General features: G+C 40.5%; 1 protein-coding gene across 5 annotated transcripts in view; it reads right to left on the reverse strand.

The window, feature by feature from the left end:
• The window catches only part of PRKCD (protein kinase C delta), a 130,499-nt gene that overhangs the window by 28,320 nt on the left and 79,448 nt on the right, over nt 1-22,731 (reverse strand). For 4 of the 5 annotated variants that reach the window (XM_048856172.2, XM_048856173.2, XM_048856170.2 and 1 more), the window contains exons 3-4: nt 17,081-17,280; nt 10,261-10,321 (exon numbers count right to left, since the gene is read on the reverse strand). In XM_048856172.2, the coding sequence (XP_048712129.1) occupies nt 10,261-10,321; nt 17,081-17,280 (261 nt within the window). Of the gene's footprint in view, nt 1-10,260; nt 10,322-17,080; nt 17,281-18,800; nt 18,910-22,731 lie in introns of those variants that run through there. The other variant, XM_048856174.2, reaches the window with a different exon arrangement.

A 22,731-nucleotide genomic window follows, 5' to 3' on the forward strand; every position in this document is an offset into this window, starting at 1 on the left:
TTGATGACATATTTTAGGTTTCAATACCAATATAATTATGCATTTGTTTACTGACATGAGCAGTACCCTTTCTATAGTGATCTGGCATATAATATTCAATCTAAATCTACACCAGCCCATGGCAGTTATGTTAAAACCTTTTATATGAGTAACTAATCAATTACTCTTTTTTCCACAGAACCTTTTAATAGGACTTATATATTTAGAAGTTGCTGCACTTCCATTGCAAGGGTAACTGAATGAGTTAGTTGTAATAGCTGTTTTCTTAGACTGCCAGGGCACCTTGCCCTCTAGATGTCACATTCTTCTTGTGTGTGTGTGTGTGTGAGTTGTAAGTAAATAAATGAAATAAACTCCACACCAAGAATTGAGCTGACATCCCATTGCTTCGACTCAGATACTGCAGCATAGTATCACAGGAACACTGCACTTATATCTACCTTTGAGTGTGATCTAAAGGTCTTGGACTTTGGTGAAAGTTAATGATGCCAAAGCACTCTTAGAAAAAAGACAAAGTAAGGACACCAGTATTTTAGCAAACTGCTGTTTAAACAAGGGGTGGGGGGAACAGATTAAAATGGACAAATCTGCAGTCCATGTATTGAACACCACAGCCAGCACAAGTTTCTAACACGCAAATGGTATGGGATCACACTGAGTAAAGGAGTAAATAGACAAGTTACTTCTCATTTTAAAAATTACAGCTAATGCTCATTCTTCAGAGGTGCTACTGGTCCTTTTCTCATCATGCTATGTCTTCCCCACCAGCTTAGTAGTTTAGGGCTTGATCCTCACCATTAGAATTAACAGAAGTTTTTCCATGGACTTCAAAGGGAGCAGGATGAAATCCCTAAATCCTACGGTTACCAACCTGCTATTCTCCTCTGCCTGACATACCACCTACATCAGATGCAAGGCAAGGGAGGAACTCAAGATTTCCAGCTATGATGGTTTGCGTGTGAATAATGGTTTAATGGCAAGAGGCAACACTGTTGCAATATTAAAGTTTTCACCTTTCCAGTCCACCCACCTACTGCCATAGCAAGGTGCTATGGGGTAGGAAGTGAGGAGAATTCTAAGGGTGAAATCCTGATCCCATTGATCTCAAAGGGAATTTTGCCACTGACTTCAATGGAGCCAACATTTCACCCTAAATGTTTTCATAGAGTTAACATGTCTGCACAGAAATGCTTGACAGTTCTTGCTCTCTGTAAACACAGGAACCGTATTGTAAAGCACAAGGAGAACCAGTCCATCCTAACATCTGAAAATACATTACCTACCTCCTGTGCACTGGGAAAACTAAGTTCAGTTCCCTCTGCCTTGTGGTTTATGGTACTTGGCTGATAATGTACATTGCTGGCTTATTGTCTACAATGTAATATGTGGCTACGACAGAATAAAATAAATTTAATATTTTATTTTATTTTTTAAAAAATCTCACCTTTAAGGGGTATGATTTTCATGAAGTCCATTTATGTTCATGTATCTAAACCATCAATTTACTTAAGGGAGAGAACTGAAGGTTCAGTTTAGTACTAGACAGATCACAATATGCCGAATATGGCATCTCTTCGGGATATTATTTTCCCCCCTAGTTCACAGCTACATTTGCTCTCCCTCACATCTTACAAATTATAGGGCCATCTTCTGACTTTTAATTTATCATCATTATGGTTTATTATTATTTTTAAAAGGAGACAAGAATGCCAAACGTGCTTTGCGCACCAGAGATTGTACTGTATTGTAATTTAACCCTACCCAGCATGTAGCTGGTGTTAGCAGAACACCTATAAACCTGTTTCTTAGCATGAAAAATAATGAGCTAAATTATATCTCCCTCTCTTCAAATCTCATGTTCAGTTACTCACTCTCCACACAACACGCAAAGACGACACATTACATTTAAAGCAGCGTACACACATCTTTGAGCAATTCATATTCCCTCCTCCCAACAGGACCAGCTAATATCCTGGAAGTAACTTGTGAAGCATTTGCTTTCTGATATAAGTGATAACTCTGAAAAGAAAGATAATTCACTAACCCTTTCTCCTAGAAGCTGAAGTGAGCAGCATGGCAATTTAAAGTCCAGAAACAAAACAAACAAAAAAATATATTCCAACTGCTTCCAAGCTGCTCACACACAGAGTGAGAGGCTCAGTCTTAAACCATGCACTGTGATGCTGGGTTTTCTTACTGGATAAGGTCATTAACTACATTTGAATAAACAAGGTCAAGCAAGGCATAAAATGTATTGCATCTGCACACTATTAAGCTGCAGCTGCTTTTCAGGAGCATCACTTTATTTTCAGTTACACAATATGAGGGTGGGGGAGGAAAGTACATAACATTATAGATTGTGAGGGGTCACATGCCTTACCCCCCATTCCCATTTTCTGTTGCATGAAAAAAAAGTCACCTGAGTCCCATCTGCAACATTCTCTCTCTAAAGGAAAGGTAATATGGAAGGCAAGAAAAAATTCTCAGGACGGGACAATTTGGGGCCCTTGGGTTCTGGTACCTGAAAGTCAGGGCTCTGTAGCCACTGTTTTAAAGAGTCCTTGAGAAAGGAACTTCAAGGATTGGGAAGGAGACCTCCTTCTGTCACCAAATTGTCTAGCAGCCTTCCTGTCAGACCCTAATCTGCAACAAAGGAACATGAGTTAAGGGCTACTGCAATATCTCAAGGCAGCCTTCTTTGTTTACCATTTTAACAGCAATTTATTCCAAAGAAACTACTTTGTAATAATATATTTGATGGTTCAATATTAAACACTGTGATGTTACACCACATATTCTTTATGGAAATATGCTTATGTTATAAATATGGCATAACTGATGTATGTTATGCAAGATGGGTCTTGTAAGGTATCATCAGAAAGGTTATAATTTACTGACTGTGATTATCCAATTTGTATGCATTTATCATTTCTGTATCTAAAGTTAGGAATATGGACCATGTAACAATTACAACTGTGTGTGTATTTGGGAGACACCCACCAGACAACAGGTCATCAGCCTTGATGGGCCATTAGGAAGAAACAGTAACTTTTTGAAGATACTAATCTCTCTCCTTCCTGAGAAGGATCCTAGCTGTGACACTACTAGGTCAAGTGGACCTGTCACCTGTCATCTTGGACTTTTAGTGGAAAATTACTAGAAGGAGGGAGGTCAACACTGGGAAAGAAAAGATTCTCACCTTATGTAAATCTTATTTAAGGCTGGGAAATAAGGCAAACAGGAATCTTCTTCATTGCCTTCCCGCCCAAGAAGAAAGACTGCTGAAAGTACTTGAAGAGACAAAGGGACTAAGCTGAGGGAAGGGCCAGGGCTGAGTTCAGACTAAGACAAGAAGTCTAGTCTGTAAAGAGAAATAACTGGAACTCTAAGCTACAGAAACTCTGAAACTTGCCTAAAACAACATTTAGGGTGAGAAATTACTTCTGGAAACCAGTCTCTGTAAGATCTTAAGCTTAGTATGTGTGTTTTGTTTTATTTGCTTGGTAATATGCTTTGTTCTGTTTGTTATCCCTTATAATCACTTAAAATCTGCCTTTTCTAGTTAATAAACTTGATTTGTTTATTATTACACCCAGTTTGTGCAATTTCTAACTGAGGGGGGCAGCAAGAAGTTGTGCATATCTTCCTCCACATTAAGGGAGGAGGCGAATTTATGAGCTTATGTTGTATAGATTTCTCTACAGCACAAAACAATATTATTTTGGGTGTATTTTCCAGAAGAGAGTTGCACTTGAGTGCTGGGTGATTTTCTAGCTGAGTCTTCTCATAGACAGCTGTTTGCAGACTCTGTGTGATTCTACAGCTGGTGTGCCCCGACCTGTGTGTGTGTGCTGCCAGAGACCGGAGAGCGTAATTCAGAAAAAAGGAGAGGGAGCCCAGGCTAGTGGAGCAGGCAGGCTCAGTGAAATCCCAGTATATCAGGTGGCATCCCAGAAGGGGGGTTAAACCCGTCACAACCACCACATAAACAAACATTTCGGACAGAAGTAAGGAAAGATAGTATTGTCAAGGAGGTAATAGTGTGTGTCTAGTAATTAAAACAAGAAACTGGGACTCAGGTAGACTGGTTTGATGCATTGCCTTGGGCAAGTCATGGTCTCATTTTCCCCATCTTGAAAATGGGGATAATTATACACATTTGCAAAGTGTTTTGAAACCCTCAAAAGCAAGGTAATATATTAAGGTAAAATGTCATTAGTAATATCAGCAATATCCTAAAATAAACGGTCAGAAACCTGAAATACTAGCTCTAAAATAATCTTGTTTTATAATATTTTAGAAAAATCAGCAAATACATTTAGGAGATTTTTCATGGAAATATATAAGCCTGCGAGATAAAAAACAAAACCTTGTCTGCACAGAGACGCAGCAAAATGTAATCTCAGTTCCCCTTTATGATAACTGTAGCTTTTATTGTTAGCCAATTGTTGTCCAATATGAAAAGTAAAGATCAGTGTGCAGACATTCCTCAAATGCACCAACAAACTTTTCTACTTTAACAGTTAATTGGAATTCTACCTATTGCATTAGTATATGATAGTGCAATGCAGCCAAAATATTTGATCTGCAGAACCCAAATTGTTAGGCTATTTATCCATAAAGATGACAAAATGGTTTGTTTTCTTCTGATTATTTTTTAGGTTGATCCCCTCCCCCCACAAAATCCATTATTGCTGCTTACTGAACACTTTTTAAGTTGATATTGGAAATGAGTGTTGAACTGTCAGTGCATGAATGGCCGATTCCTTTTGTAAAATTTGCATTTAAAAAGGCACTCAAGTGCAAGTCTTGAAGGGGCATCTTCACTGACTGAACAGCCTGCACCAGAACACGGGGTTAGCTTGTAATTGCTCTGAAAGCTAGAAAAGGCTCATACTTCCCACACAGAAGTTCTTGCTGAATTTTTCTTTTTACTAACAGGAAAATTAAAATATGAATCTAGGCCAGTCAAGATGTCCTACCTGGTGATCTCTATGTTCAGCTCAGTATTTAGGCTTTTTTAAAAAACGAACCTATTTAAATTTTGAATGTCTTAGTTCATATATACATTTTTTGTGATCAAGCAGCCAGATGTAACCCCGCATTCTCACAAAGAGATGTTGCCCTTTCTCAACACACCCAATGGGCATATACACCTTTTTATAAAAAGTAGCATAGATTATTGTAGCACTGTATTAATGTTGGTTAGAACAAAACATTGCCTATGTAGAACACCTGAACCCCTTATGTGATGTCTTTATGTATCTACTCTTTTTAAGTTATCAATAACTAGAACCTCTGATTTTCTGTTGTGACACGGAGTTAAACTCATCAGGAAAAACAATATTTAGCTGTCCCTTTTTAGAAACATACTCTGGCTAGATGGTAAATACCTCACAAAATGCTCTGAGTTGTGATAATTAGATGCTTTGCTTTTAATTAAAACTCCTGCCATCTATTAGGGCATTTAGCCATAGTTCTTATTGTGCAAAGGCATCTGCTCTCAGCTTTCAAATATTTAAATGTTGAGTCTTTCTGAAATTATGGTTCTGCAATTTTCATTCTAATTTTGGCCTTTTTGGCAGGGTGCATATTCTTAGTCAACACCCTCAAAAGTACCTGAAGAAGCAATCCTGAAAAAGTATTAAACAACTCTCATGCACTGCACCAAAGTAACTTCAGAGCACAGCAACCTTCTGCTTTACTGACAGTAAATCTTATCCTTTTTTAGGGTTTGCCTACACAATACAGGAGGGTGTGAACTGAAAGAGGATTAACTATTCCTGATTAACTTCATATGTGGATTAAGGTAATTTGGAGTAAGACATTCTTATTCAAGACTAAGAGCATCCACACATGAAGTTAATCAGGAATAGCTATTCTGGAATAATTTTCCATGTTGACAAGTCGTCAGTATTATTCCATTTACATGAGTGAGAAACATTTAAAAGAAACTTCTGCAGTAGTTCAAATTAAGCACTATAAACTGATGATCCTGTTAAGATATATTCCTGTCTCACTAGAGGTTTTAGGGATTTGTTGTTGTTTTGATATGTGGGGGCACAAGGGATAGTTGGCATTTGCACCTATACTTTACGGTTCGCGAGAGGAGACCATGGGACTGAATAATTCAGGAGGCCAATTACCACCGCTCAGGACCGGAAAGCCCTGACCATCTAAAATGGTCAATAATTATTAATTTCACATGATTTTTCTTATCTTTATAAAAGCTGTTCCCATTCTGGGCATATACTTATAGCCAGGGAAGCATCCAAAATAAGATGCTGTTTTTTGCCAGCACTCTCAAACTGGTCAAACAGCCTACGGCATGCGCAGCAGGACAGACAATGGTGGTAGTAGTTCGTCCTAGATTTAAACATTTCAACTTTCAATGATATATAGATCATGGGTGCCTAACTTTCCACTCTACTCCTTACGGTTTTCTTACCTGACTCTAAAAACCTCCCCAAAAGTGTACTGTCAGCTTTTCTTCCTTTGCCAGTTCTCTCATGAGCTCCAGCCTTCTATCTTCTCCCTCCGAACAGCTTCCTCATTTTCCTTCTTAGCCCTGGTCTACACTGGCGGGGGGAGGAGGGGGCGGGGGGGAAATCGATCTAAGTTTTAGATTGACTTACCATGGTGCCTTCACTGCGGTAAGTCGACTGCTGCCGCTCCCCCGTCAACTCCGCCTGCACCTCTCCCGGCAGTGGAGTACATGAGTGGACGGGAGAGCACTTGGGGATCGATTTATCGTGTCTAGACTAGATGTGATAAATTGCTGCCCGCTGACGCGGCGGGTAGTGTAGAGATACCCTTAGATACTGAAGAGGTCTAATACATAGCAGTGTCCGCCCTGTAGAGTTAATTGGCCTCAACTTCTAAGTGTATTTCTAACGGTCGTTAAGCAAACACCTCATATGTTATGTTAGTGGAATAATATTTATCTTATAAAAACAAAGCCCTACACATTATAAGAAACAAGGTGAAATTTTTGGAGACACCTAAGTGACTTAGGAGCACAAGTCTTGCAAGGGGACTTGTACATCTAAGTACTTTTACAAATCTTACCCTTAGTTTTCTGGCGTAAACTGAAAAAATAGAAAGCCTCAGGGAAAATCAGTTTCCCCCTACAAGCCTTTCCCCTATAGCATAAGAACATTAGCACTCTGCTCTCCCTAGTTTTCTATTGTTCCTTTTTAATTTCTCAGTTAGAAGTCATGTCAGCAATAATAAGGCAAGATTAATGCTGAAAAACATGTAACACTCCCTGGATATAACACACAAAATGGCCATTCCAAATATCTTCTTTTTTGTTTTACTGAAACTGCTAAACTTGCCTGATCACAAAACAACGGACAAAAAGAGAAAGAAAGCTTTAGAATTTACATTTAGATTGACGAGACTGAAGAGCAAACTGCCTTGGATACCGACTTTATCCAAAGGTTTAACAACACTATAGATTAACACTCTCTCATTGTTAATTATAGGATGATTTCACGAATTCACAACAACTGAGAGACTTATGATTTAACAAAGAAGTAGGCAAAAAAGCACAAGGATATTACATCTATTTTCTCCATTTGTTTTGATAATTGCTGTTTAGTTTTAATTATTTATAATAATTCTCATAGCATGCTAGCATGCTGTATAGTATATTAGAATTTTCATAACAGCACCTCGCTACTAGAGTACATCTTTGAGAAAAGACTATAGGCTTGTGTGTGATAATTTGCAAAATTCTACGGTATTTTCAGTGCAAACTATGACTATATTTCATACTCCTTAGTGAGACAAAGGCAGGCCTCAATCTTGTTAAATGAACCATCATAACATATTTAGAAAAGTTCACTTTGCTCACTCTCAGCCCAGAACTTTGCAAGCTTTTGACAATCAGATTTTTATGCATTATCCCTGTGTTTGTCAATACATATGCTGTCATAGTACTAACTCTAATCTGCAGCAATCTTGCATGTGAACCAGCGGTGTGTGGGGACCAAGATAAATGTTTCCTAACACTTCCCTGATGCCAGTTTGAACCCAGACTGGAATAGTGCTAACCACTATATTTAAAACATTCAGATTTTAAAGAGAGATTTCTGTTAATAAGTCTTCAGAGTCACACAAATTTTGTTGCTTTACCAAGTTTTGTTACTTAAGAGAACAATCATTAATGGCATGTCCAAACGAGAACTCTGTGATCACACATATCCCACCACATTTTATCTTTAGTAATCATACAGTAGGTTTCACACAGATGGTACATGTGGTGCAATAGGACTTCATGTTGAAGAGTTTCAAGACAATAGAATCATTTTAGCTTGATGTTTTTAATGTCCCATTTCCTTGACATTCTTTTTGAATATCCTTTATGTATAACTAGAATATAAAAGGATTACCTGCAGCAGATTCTTTTCCACTAAAAATACTTTTTTCCTTTATTTTTTTTTCTGTGCAAATGTAGCGCTTGTCAAAGGTGTCAGCCTATTTGAATCTTGGGTAAGTAGGTGGAGCCCACCAAAGAACAAAAGTCCTATCCCTCAAGTAAAGGAGGGGCTATACAGCCCAAGAATTAACTAAGTATGGGGGACAAAGAATGAAAAAAAACAGGGATGAGGGTGCAGGTATTGGGGTCGAAACAAAGGATTCAGAGATGGAGAACTCTAGGCAATCCCCATTTATATGAACAGTCCAAGAAGTCAGTGAATGCTGCCTAGAAGAACTCTGGCTGAATGAATGCATTGTTGAGAGACCAGAAAAAGACCCAACACTTGTGGAGATACCACCCACCCTCCAGTCCAGATTCCAGTTCCAGGAGGAAGTTGATAAAGAGATATTTGGACTTTATGGGGCCACGAGCGGGGAGTGCATAGAGTCACAAGTGCAGGGAGAACTGCCAGATGGGGAGCCCTGGAGAAAGAAGCTTGTATGTCTTATCCATAGAATAGTTACACCACATGTAACAAGAGTACAGTCTTCCTGCCCCATCATTCCCCCATGAATGTGTTTCAACCCAGTCTTTATAGTCCCTTTAGTTCTTTGTTCCTCTGTTGGAAATGCCAACAAGTGTTACTGCTAACTAGGGTCTGATTTTTTAAATGTCAACACTTGTCTAATAGCAACAGATCTGGGCTGAGTCCATCAGCTCAATTTGTATAGATTAAACAATCAGCAGGTGGCAAAGTATTTCCAAACTAGACTGGATATGAACTGGTGATCTGGAGGTGAAAGGGTCCTAATTAGTGTTGTGCAAATATTTTGAAATGAAATGCAAACGATATTAAACTCTTCTAGTCTTAGGTGTGTGGGTAAAAATGAAACAAGCAGAGTTTCATTCCAACCATGATATGAATCTTTTTGCCATTTCCGAATAGGCACAATTATTTTGGAGACAGAGTGGGTCATAGTGCTATGGCTTCTAATTTACTGGACACACAGTATAAAACCATAGAAGACAGAGACAGACGAGAGCTGTCAGTGGTAAGTAATTCAGTTCATCTCTCTGACAGTGTAGGACTGTTCCCTGAGCATACTTAAAAGCACACTGTTCAGTCTGGAGTTTAAAACTCAGATGGGGTTTCTACCACTTCCTCTAGGAAGTTATTCTACAGGCTGTCAAGACATTTTCCCCATTATTCAGCTTAAATGTCCCCTTTCTTCATTGTATCCCATGACCCCTAGTTTTCCCTCTATACACTATATTCATTCCTTCTCATATATACAAAATTTACAGCATTTAAAATAAAATGGTACAGCACTGACATTATTCACTTGCTGACACACATTTAATTATTTCATTCAGTCATACGGTTTTTAGTTTCAGTGGTTAGGACACTAGCCTGGGACTTGGAAGATGCGTGTCCAATTCCTTGTTCCACCACAAACTTCCTGTGTGACTGTGGACAAGTCACTTAACCTCTCTGTACTTCAATTCCCTGACTATAAAATGGAGAGAACAGCACTTCCTTACCTCACAGGGATGTTGTCAGCCAAGATACATTAAAGATTGTGAGGTGCTTAAATGCTACAGCAGTGGAGGCTATATAAGTATCTGAGATAGATACATTAGATATGCACCCAAGACTGGTTTTGCATAAAGTGATGGAATTACAAAGGCATAACTTCATACATTAGAAAATTCCACAGAGTACAATTTTTCTGGAAGAATGCACTTTCCACAATGTAATTTCATTCGTAGAAAACAAAATATAAGAAAAATGTTACAAATGTTGGTTCTTGACAAAAATAAAAAGTTTACTTTACCTGCATCTTCTAGAAGATATTGCACAGCCATCAATACCTTCCCTTGAGGTTGTAAGTCAAGCTGTGAGAGGAAAGATACCAACAGTGAATTATTGGGTTGATAAGATAATTGCAGTGATTTAGTTTAATTGATATTTTTCAATAGAATTAGAAAGTGTCATTTAAGTAAAATTACAGGATAATGACTTTGGAAACAGGGATATTTCTCCATACCCCTTGTATTTCATTGCAGTGACAATGACAACTTTATTTCTTTTTATCTCTTCTTGCCTCTTTCATTGCTTTGATGAACCAGTGTCAGCCAGACCATGCAATACGGTCGAAGTGTTGAGTTTTTTTATTTTGTTTCTGCTGTAATCAAGACAACTGACTGAGTGGTTACTTTTTTATTTTCTTAATTTTGATTTACACTGATCTTCCTGCTGACATAGGCCACCAATACGATAAGCAGCAGAGGAGTTAGGGACAACCCCGGTGCAGTGTGACAAACTTCAGAGACTTGTTTTTCCAAAACATGTTCAGATCACTCTTTTAAGTCATCTATACAGAGCATGCACCATAGTTATTAAACCTAAGGCTGGTGTGAGCATTCTTCTGGGTCAATAAAAGTACATCCTGTTGGTACTCTAACTGCTTTTCTATCCCTTGCTGAATTACAAAGATGGTACCTCATCCTTTCCTAAAGCCGAACTTTTTTTGTTCAGTGAGGGGTTCCATCATTCTCCTATCCCTCGCGTCCAGGATACCTTCCAGTATCTTCATCCCGTACAACAACAGCTTTATCCATCAATAGTTTCTATGTTCATGGATGCTTCCCTTCTTATGTATTAGGACCAGCATAACCTGGCACCTGTCTTCAGGAATTCTCTTGTCTTGCCATATGATTTTAACCAATCTATTTTCTCTCTCTCTTGCCCAAGACTTTCATCAAGCCCACCATCACTTCATCAGGTCCCACTATCTTACCACTCTTCATTTCCTGGATTGCATTTCTGACTTTCTCCTCTGTTATATCAGGGCCAGGCATCACATAAGGATCACTAGGGAGCTGGATGGTAGAAGGAAATGTAGTGGGAGAATAGAGTTTTTCATGCCTAGGTCACTGGTTAAAGTCAGACGATGATTGTTAATGACCAAAAGTCATTACCATGTGATGAATGTTTGGTGGTCTATATAAAGTTAGTGGTGGACAAGGATTCACACGGCAACTCCTATTAGTTGGCAGTCTCTGCAGGCAGACCTAAGACAGATCTGTGGAGACTGAACTACCTTCTCATCCCTAGATATGGTCCCTTCAGGTCAGGATTGAAGCAATATGGAGGAAGCTTGCACAGCTGCTGCCTGCACTGTACCTGTTGCATGGTAATAGAAGACTTCAGTCTACAATGCTGTCTATAAAGCACCATTCACCTGCGCTCAAATTCACCCTTTTTCTTATTTTTAACTTCCAAAAAACAAAACATGCAGGTCTGAAGAACTGCAGGGAACCCAAGGTCACTGTGCAAAGTTTGAAAGTGTTACATTGGAATACAAAGGGTGAACAAATCCTCTAATATTGTAACCCAGCAATATATGTAAATGAAATTAGAATTAAGCATGTTTTAATAAAGTTGTCCTCTAAAACCTGTTTGGCCCATTATCTTATATACCTCTAAGTTTAAAGTGCATATTGCTACCATATTGGGTGTGTAGCACTGTGTATCTTGCATCAATGGATTAACATGCCATCTTGGACTCACACTCTAGACAACTCTCTCTCTCTCCTCACCCCGTTTCCCATGTTATCATTTACTACTACTTATGGTATGGCAGTGTCCAAAATCCACAACCAATATCAGGGCCTGAACAGTGCTCAGTACAGTGCAAACACACACGAAGACATGGTCAGGAATGTCATTTTCCTTTTCATTGCTCTTCACTGGCCTCTACTGTTTTTCTGGATGGTCAGTCTGGGTTGGGGAAGAACCTAATGGTTAAGGCTCTCTCTCTCCCCTTCAGCAAAGTGAGGAGAGGCCGCTGAGTGCAGCGGCATCCATTTTCAGAACATTAGTGGAGCAATACAATCAAGCCTCAGCCAGTGGTGAAATATCCTGTGTTGCACCATTTAGATTTTGCTGTGCCTGTATTACTGGGTGCAGTTAAAATACTTGTTGCCACACTGATTGGAATCTGCTGAGAGCCAAATCCTGCTCTGTGCTACAGAAACGTACTTGTAGAAGCTGCAAAAGGCCTTCCTGTACCCAACAGATACACGTAACAACCCCCTGGGCCTATATAAATAGCATTCAGAAAGGGCTAAGAGGGGCCCATGAAGCCACCACATCTGCTTCCCAAAGGGGGAATGGTTTGTTGCTTATGGATGTAACCAGACCACCTTCCCAACCCTCTGCCTTTAAGCGCATATACTGCAGTGTGTTGCACAAACTAAGAAATGATGCACACCACTCACTCCTCTTCAGAGCAGCAACAAGAGCACTCCCCACTATTGTTCTCCACCAACTGTCCTGAGCCATCCTGCCATGCACTGGCAGGAGGGCTCTAGAACTCACTGTGCAAGCTGGCACTTGTTTGTCCCCCCCCAAAGACACCCAGTGGTACGCTCCCTCCTTGAGTATTTGAGTTCTGGGAAAACCTAATTGCTTTGATGCAAGCTTTAAACGTCAGAATAACATGTTGTGAAAGGCAGAGACCTGCCACATGGATATCACACTCCACCCTGAAATCATCAATCTATCAAGACTACCCCGAACTGGAACTGAACTATCTGTACTCTCCAAGGAACTGAATGTCTTCTAAACTGGATACCATACTAACATGTGGAGAACTACAGACATTCCTCTGCCGGCTCTGCCTCAAGGACTTCTTTCAGAACAAAGACGACACCCCCCCAACACAACTACCTCATCCCCACAGATAGTCACAAAAAAAGAACCCTCCCACAGCGGACGAAAGCACAGACTGGATCATTACATTGACTGCTTCAGGAACAAAAAAAAAATCGACTGAAATCCTCAACAGAACATCACATTCACCACCATCTCTCCACCACTCAAAGAACAGCTATACCATCCCTGAAATTCAACCAGCACACAGTGATCTAATCAGCACACAAATTGGGCACCACTGTAGTCCTTAATCAGATGGCTATGCCAATGAGGCCAACAGACTCTCTCTGACCCCACCTTCTATAAAGAACTCAAAGACCACCCCACACCACAATTTACACAGGAATTTAAAGACGCCATCAAATCCTTCCCCAAACATCTCTCAGAAAAACTACCATCTCATCCCCCATGATCCACCTAAGGAACATTCTACTTGCGTCCCAAGATACACAAACAAGGGAAACCAGGCAGACCCATATCTCGCAATGGCACTTTTACTAAAGAAATATCAGGATGCACAAAACCATCCTCAAACCACTCACCACAAAAGGCCAGCTTCCTCCAAGACACTATCAACTTCCTCCAGAAACTCCATCAACCTCCCCCAGAACACCATCCTTGCCAACATAGATGTCATCTCCCTATACACCAGTATCCCTCACCATGCCGGTATCACTGCCTGCCTCAAATACCTAAAAGATAATGTACAGTGCTCAGAAATCCACTCTCAACAAACATCACCAAACTCATCCATTTCATCCTTCACATTTAACAACAGTTTGTCCAAACCACAGGAACAGCCTTGGGTATTAGGATGGCTCCCCAGTCTGCCAACCTCTTCAACGGCCACCTCAAGGAAGAATTTCTGGAAAAATGCACCATAAAACAAAGATATGCCTGAGATACATTAATGATTTCTTCATCCTCTGGACAGATGGCCTAAGCTCCCTCATGAAGTTGTGATGGAAATCTAACCACCACCATGCATCCATCAAACTCACTCTAGAACACTCCCACACTAGTACTGACATCCTGGACACCAACAGCAGCTTCAAAAATGGAACCCTATAATTGACTATATACAGGAAACTCATGGATCACCACACTTCCCTCCTCAGATCCAGTAACCACCCCAGACACACCAAGAAAATGGTTATCTACAGCCAGGCACTCAGATACTGCAGAATTTGCTCCAAAGAGGAAGTCTGGGATACACTAAATGCACTTAAAACTGCCTTCACTGAACACTAAAACTGCCTTCACTTCTCTCCACAGAGAAGTAGATCACATCATGGAACAGACCATCCAAATGCCCTGAGAGAACCTGCTTCAATAAATAAAAAAACCTCACTGATTGCAAACCCCTATTTGTCACCTACCACCCCACACTAGAATCCATATGGGGTAACATCAAACAATTACAACCCATACCTGATGGGGACCATATCCCACTTCCCACACTTCTGGACTTCAAACAACCCCCCAACTTCACCAAGGTCATCATTACAAGAAAGCTACCGGCAGAACAGGACACACTAATTAAAAGTGGCACGAGAGCCTGCCAGAGCAGCAGATACAAAACCTGTAGACATCTCTCCACTGCTACGATGATCAATCCACAGCACATCTTTCAAGATCAACAGGCCCCACACATACCTATTGCAACCTGTGGTGCACCTCATCCAGTGCATCAAAGGCCCCCATGACAGCTAGGTGGATGAAAGCGGACAATCACTATGCTCTTGAATAAACTCACACAGAGAAATGATAAAAGACAAAAACACAATATCACCCATGGACAAACACTTTTCACAATGCAACATACTGACCTCTCAGTCCTTTCCTCAAACGAAACCTGTATAATACCTTCAAAAGACAAGCATTGGAACTTAAATTCATAACTCTGCTAGAAACTAAAAACCACAGACTTAAAGACGCTGGTTTTATGGCTCTTTACCACAATTTGTAAGACACTCTACTGCCCGTTAACTCTTAATTGCCCACTTCATTTTAAGTGGACTCCTACCGCATGCGTGCACCCCTTATGCTTAACTATCTGTCCCACTTTGTAATTAGCTTAGACGAACTGGTTACCTTCCTCAGACCTGAAGGAGAGCTGTGTGAAGCATAAAAGCTTGTCCCTTCCACCACCAAAAGTTGGGCCAATAAAAGCTTACCTCACGTATCTTGTCTCTCACAGGCAGAGAGAGACAGGTTCCTGTTTTATCAGACACAGCAGCCTTCCGGTAGAGCTCTCCGAGGTCCACTTCTACCCTTTCATGCATATTGGGTGCAATCTATACTTTCTTACTGGGTATGATCATAATTTGGTGCCCCCAACCATATAAATGGAGAGTTCCCATCCAAATTATGGCAAGCATAAGCATTTCCCTCTGCTTATAGACTCTGCATTATTAAGCATGTATTTCTGAACGGCTGATTTAATATGCGGAGACCCTCTAATGTTTTAAACATGGATTATATGCCACTGCTGTAAGTAATGAGAACAAGCTCTTCAAAATACCAAAAAATTCTGTTGGATGCTGCTCACTCATCTTGACCTTGAGAGATACAGAAACTCTGTATTATGGGACTAGGGTCTAATCTACCTCAGTAAATGAGGAAAAAAGGGAAATCACAAATGCATTTAAAATATTTCCTTGTTCACTTCCAACGTATGAAGCTATGAAAATGTAGAAGGGGAAGCGGTTTTGTAATATGACATAGTTGGGATTTTACTTAATGAAAAATCAATTAAGTCAAATTAATCAAATGAAAGCATCAATATATTAAATATTAGAGTTGGACCCAGGCTGAAAAGTTTGAATTCTGATCTGAACTTCACCAGAGTTTTCGATGTTCAGATCCGGGGTTCTGATCCCATTTCTATTGAAAACATAATTTTGAATGTTTCCATCTTTTTGTCACTTGAGGTTTTCAGTGTCTACCCAGAATCATTTCCAAAATGATTAACTCAAACTCAGAACTGTGCTTAGGAAATTTGTTAAATGTCATGAAGCAACTATGAAAGTTTTGATAAATTTTATATTGCCTAACTTGAAGCCATTTTAAACACAAGGTTCCCCTACTTTGTTATTTTTCTATGCTTGAGTTAAGGTTTTATGGGAGAACTCATTTAGTAAAATAATATATATGGAGACCACAGGACTACTGAGAAAACATTTAACCTTTTGAGATAAACCAGACCCTCATCCTGTAAGACGCAGCTGCTCTTCACTCAAGAGCAAGATGAGACAGTGAATCCAAACACTTTTTAAAAATTTAAATTTATTTATTTAATGGGGAAGTTTTAATAAGTTTACAAATCATTTGCCATGTAAATAGCAGAGACAAAATGATAATCATTGCAACAGTGAATTGCAACAGTGAGCTTTTGTTTAGAAACAAGGCATTCAAAATTGCATTTGTAAACAGAACTCTTCACATATGTCACAGGACATGAGGGCAATAAAGGATGATAGAATAGCAGGGGGTCAGGAAGGAAGGAAACAACTTGTTCCAGCACAAGTAGACATTATTTTTGAAAAGCAAAATACAAAATTAAAGAGACTTAGAATTAGCTTCACTTTTTATCATATACAGGTTAATTGTGATAATCCAACTCTATTAACATATATGCTGATCACACTCAGTCTGTGGTACTTTTTAAGATAAATTCTGAGTGTGATATGGGTCATTATTTTTAGACACTGAAGCCTAGGATTTTACTATCAACTTCACGGACACTGATATTCCATTATTTACCTCATTAGCCATTCTAAAATAACTGTCTTAGTTAGACTGCCATGCATGTCAAAAGGGAGCAAACACTCATATTTTAAAAGTGAAATGGCATGTCTGTTCAGCTTGAGTGAAATCAAACAAGACAAAAAACACAAATGAGTGATTTTGAATGGATTCATCTTCACACTTACCCAGAACTCTGCTTTGCCGTTGCCCTTCTTGCATCTCTCTGCCAAGACTGATACCCCTACGGTCACCTCGGACAGTGGGTCTTCTGCTGCCTTCATGAGAACAATTTGAATGACACGTCCTTCATAGATGTGGGCATCAAAGGAAGATTTCCATTCTGGGTACATGGTGGGTTTCCTCTGAACCAAAGTTTTCCCCCTCTCTGAAAACGGCACAGAAAGTGAGGTAAGTGATAAGTGATGGCTCTACATAGGACAATATCTGATTTGACTTTAAATGGAAAAACAACAATATTGAGATGACCCTCACTATGAAATCATAAGCAGGAGAGAACCTCAGAAAGCATGAGGTTGTGGTTGCCACCCAGGAAAGCACTAAAATATTCCAACATTGGTAAACTCTCTGATCCTTGAGAGTTATGTTTATTCACATATCAGTTATAGCACAGCCACCAGCAGTGAAAGTGCTAACGCGCATCAACTTGGATCTAGAGGGAAGAGCTATATCAGACGGTAGTTCAGTGTCCATGGACATGCAGTTCAGTCTTTAGACTGTTTGCTGAAAATGCCCAGAAGGCGTTAGTTTATTGTGTGATGGGGATTAGATCACCAGCTTCTCATGTCAGGCATCCACCCTACATGACAAATTAAGAGATGTTTAATGCTGGCCTAGTTTGAATTCCAACTGGTGGCCTGAAGCTGAAAAATCTCATTAACTAGTTTCCTAACCTATTCTGGCATTCTTCTCACAGTTCTATTTAGAAGCAGCATAGGGAAAAGTCACCCATAACAGTACTGTGGTCTGATCAGTCATGATTTCTACAGCTTTCAAAGTATTGCAAGTCCTCCCTCCTCCTGTACAGCATGCATGGACTTCAATTATTATTATTATTATTTGTATTACCATGGTGCAGAGAAGTCTTAGTCACAGACTGGGATTCTCCTGTGCTAATGCTGTACAAACCAGAACAAGAGCACAACCCATACCCAAAGAAGTTAGGCCATGATCTTCCTCCCATCAAAGTAACTGGTAGAAGTCCTGTTTACTCCGAGGGAAGGATTGGGCCCTTATTATCTAAACACCTTTCTGAAGCATGAATTCCAAGTTAAGTTTATATTAATTCAATAACAGTTAGTTTGATGCACTCTGCTCATTGTGATGAGCTGTCCAAACAGCAGTAAAGAATAACATCTTAGTATTTCTTTATTAGGGAATGCCTGCCAAGAACAGCATTACAAATTACAGCTTTGACAAGTAAGCTTAAGTCTGCTTGCCAAAAGGCATTCTCAAAATGTTCACAAACAGCCACCTGAATATCTCCTGCATTTTGTTATGACCTTCTGTTTTTTCTCCCTTTACTTGTATTCAAAAGCTTTTACCTGGAATTTGAAGAGTCTTGTAGACAGCTAATCACAGCAAAGGTTTCAATTAATCAAACGTTCTTTCCAGAACTCTGCACTCTCTATAGCTACTATGAAGGTTTTTAGATAAACATATGGTGAGAGTAACTATAGAAAGCCCTAAGTTAGACAGAACTTTTATTATAATCCTAAAGGATCTTCTCATACCCATGTTTTTCTTCTCCAACATCACTGTCATCTTTCAAACGAAAGATAGGAATGACTAACTGGCGATATACATGGTTCTACTAATTAGTTGTAAGGGTTTGTGTTCAACCATAAGACACTCCCTATAGTCTATGGGATGAGCATGCTATCTCACCATTGCCTGAAGTTTCTGCTGCACTGGGCAATAAGAAACTGGCCATCAAGACCAGGTCTTCTACATGGCACATCCAGTAGACCGGCCTAGTCATCTGATTGTTAAAAACTGAATGTTGTCATCAGAAAGCACAGTACTATAGAACGTTGCCCCTGGAACATCAGAAAAAGAACATTAATGGAGAGAACCTTCAACCCCATAGGGGTTACAGTGGATGAGAAGCTGGATATGAGTCAACAGCGTGCCCTTGTTGCTAAGAAGGCCAATGGCATTTTGGGCTGTGCAAGTAGGGGCATTGCCAGCAAATCGAGGGACGTGATCGTTCCCCTCTATTCAACATTGGTGAGGCCTCATCTGGAGTACTGTGTCCAGTTTTGGGCCCCACACTACAAGAAGAACGTGGAAAAATTGGAAAGCGTCCAGCGGAGAGCAACAAAAATCATTAGGGGACTGGAACACATGACTTATGAGGAGAGGCTGAGAGAACTGGGATTGTTTAGTCTGCGGAAGAGAAGAATAAGGGGGGATTTGATAGCTGCTTTCAACTACCTGAAAGGGGGTTCCGAAGAGGATGGATCTAGACTGTTCTCAGTGGTAGCAGATGACAGAACAAGGAGTAATGGTCTCAAGTTGCAGTGGGGGAGGTTTAGGTTGGATATTAGGAAAAACTTTTTCACTAGGAGGGTGGTGAAGCACTGGAATGGGTTACTTAGGAAGGTGGTAGAATCTCCTTCCTTAGAAGTTTTTAAGGTCAAGCTTCACGAAGCCCTGGCTGGGATGATTTAGTTGGGGATTGGTCCTGCTTTGAGCTGGGGGTTGGACTAGATGACCTCCTGGGGTCCCTTCCAACCCTGATATTCTATGATTCTATAATTCAATATAAAGAGAAATATATGCATCTGTCATAAATATAAAGGGACGGGTAACCACCTTTCTGTATACAGAACTATAAAATCCCTCCTGCTCAGAGACAAAACCCTTTCACCTGTAAAGGTTTAAGAAGCTAGAATAACCTCACTGGCACCTGACCAAAATGACCAATGAGGAGACAAGTTACTTTCAAAGCTGGAGGTTGGGGGGGAAACAAAGGGTCTGTCTGTCTGTGTGATGCTTTTGCTGGGACCAGGTCAGGAATGCTCTTCAGAACTTCTGTTCAGTTAGTAAGTAATCTAGCTAGAAATGCATTAGATTTCCTTTTGTTCAAATGGCTGGTAAATAAGCTGTGCTGAATGGAATGTAAATTCCTGTTTCTGTGTCTTTTTGTAACTTAAGGTTTTGCCTAGAGGGATTCTCTATGTTTTGAATCTGATTACCCTGCAAGGTATTTACCTTCCTGATTTTACAGAGGTGATTCTTTTACTTTTTCTTTAATTAAAATTCTTCTTCTAAGATCCTGATTGCTTTTTCATTGTTCTTAAGATCCAAGGGTTTGGGTCTGTGTTCACCTATGCAAATTGGTGAGAATTTTTATCAAGCCTTCCCCAGGAAAGGGGGTGTAGGGCTTGAGGGGATATTTTGGGGGGAAGACATCTCCAAGTGGGCTCTTTCCCTGTTCTTTCTTTAACACGCTTGGTGGTGGCAGCATAGGATTCAAGGACAAGGCAAAGTTTTCGTGTTCATGCATATTGACTCTGTGTGACTCGGCCAGAGGGCTGAGCCACTGAAGACCCACCTGACAAGGGCTACAGCTAACGGGGGGAGGGGGGGGAGGGCACACAATGAAGAGAGGGTGTGCAGGTTCGCACCCACCTGACAGGAGGCTCTCAACCCCCCTGGTGAGCCTCTTTTTTCCAACCCCATTAAAACAGGATTTTCAAAGAGAGGTTGCTGGATGTTGTTCTGAGTCACCTTACTGCCTGTGACCCTAAGAACCACTCAAAGCCAACTGACAAAAGGGTTCATTGTTCTGTAACAGTAACTTCTGACTGGCTTGACAAACTCACTACACCCACCACATTGCACAAATACTATGAAGCAAAGACCATCAAATGAGGTCTCTACTAAAAGCTTATGTCATACTGATCCTCATAATCATTGAGAGATGTATGTAGGATTGATATTTACAGAGCTGTGTATATGTGTACACACACACACACACACACACGTTTGAAAGACTGAATCAATACAGGCTTAACAAGCAGGTTTTGACAAGATAAAGGATGGTTACGTCTGCCTTGTAAGCTAACACAATGGAAGCCTGTTTGCATATGACATGGAGTGGATGGGAACAGCAACATGAGGATGTGAAGGCAACATGGAGTCAGCACACATGGGAATAAACCACAATTGTCATTCTGACTCTGGAGACAAAAACAATGAACTTTGCAGATACAAGGGGAAGGCAAAAAGGACACCTTTTTGTCCTTCACTGAGAAAGCAAAAAGGTCAGTGCTTTTTCAATTCATGAGAGAGGGATCCCAGCCAGGCTGGCTGGAGACGCTGAGAGATTACTTTAGCTGAAAAACTACTTTAGACAAAGGTTTTAGCCTGATGAAGTTAAGTTGGGACTCTATGAAGTGTGTTTCTGTTTCCATCATTATCCTTACTCACTAAATGTTAGCCTTTTGATAATAAACTTATGATTGTTTTCACTATAAGTATCTCTCTATGGTGTAATATTATAGTTGAATCAAAGTGTGTGTACTCATGTGTGTACTGCTTCCTTGGAGGACAGCTTACCTGGGAATTTCTGAGTGTGTCCAGTGGCTAAGTGCTGGCCATACAGGGGAATGTTTCAAGAGGGTTTGGGGACTGGCATGCATCTAGGCCCTGGTTGTCATGGGAGACTTCCATCACCCTGATATCTGCTGGAAGAGCAATACAGCAGTGCACAGACAATCCAGGAAGTTTTTGGAAGATGTAGGGGACAATTTCCTAGTGCAAGTGCTGGAGGAACCAACTAGGGGAGAGCTCTTCTTGACCTGCTGCTCACAAACCGGAAAGAATTAGTAGGGGAAGCAAAAGTGGATTGGAACTTGGGAGGCAGTGACCATGAGATGGTTGAGTTCAGGATCCTGACACAAGGAAGAAAGGAGAGCAGCAGAATACGGACCCTGGACTTCAGAAAAGCAGACTTTGACTCCCTCAGGGAACTGATGGGCAGGATCCCCTAGGAGAATAACATGAGGGGGAAAGGAGTCCAGGAGAGCTGGCTGTATTTTAAAGAATCCTTATTGAGGTTGCAGATGTGTAGAAAGAATAGTAAATATGGCAGGTGACCAGCTTGGCTTAACAGTGAAATCCTTGCTGATCTTAAACACAAAAAAGAAGCTTACAAGAAGTGGAAGGTTGGACAAATGATCAGGGAGGAGTATAAAAATATTGCTCATTCATGCAGGAGTGAAATCAGGAAGGCCAAATCACACTTGGAGTTGCAGCTAGCAAGGGATGTTAAGAGTAACAAGAAGGGTTTCTTCAGGTATGTTGGCAACAAGAAGTCAGTCAAGGAAAGTGCGGGTCCCTTACTGAATGAGGGAGGCAACTTAGTGACAGAGGATGTGGAAAAAGCTAATGTACTCAATGCTTTTTCTGCCTCTGTCTTCACAAACAAGGTCAGCCCCCAGATTGCTGCACTGGGCAGCACAGCATGGGGAGGAGGTGACCAGCCCTCTGTGGAGAAAGACTATTTAGAAAAGCTGGATGAACACAAGTCCAGGGGGCTGGATGCGCTGCATCCGAGGGTGCTAAAGGAGTTGGCGGATGTGATTGCAGAGCCATTGGCCATTATCTTTGAAAACTCATGGCGATCGGGGGAGGTCCCAGATGACTGGAAAAAGGCTAATGTAGTGCCCATCTTTCAAAAAGGGAAGGAGGATGATCCGGGGAACTGCAGGCCAGTCAGCCTCACCTCAGTCCCTGGAAAAATCATGGAGCAGGTCCTCAAGGAATCAATTCTGAAGCACTTAGAGGAGAAGAAAGTGATCAGGAACAG

The sequence above is a fragment of the Caretta caretta genome, chromosome 7, assembly GCF_965140235.1.
Source record: "Caretta caretta isolate rCarCar2 chromosome 7, rCarCar1.hap1, whole genome shotgun sequence".
Lineage (NCBI taxonomy): Eukaryota > Metazoa > Chordata > Testudines > Cheloniidae > Caretta > Caretta caretta.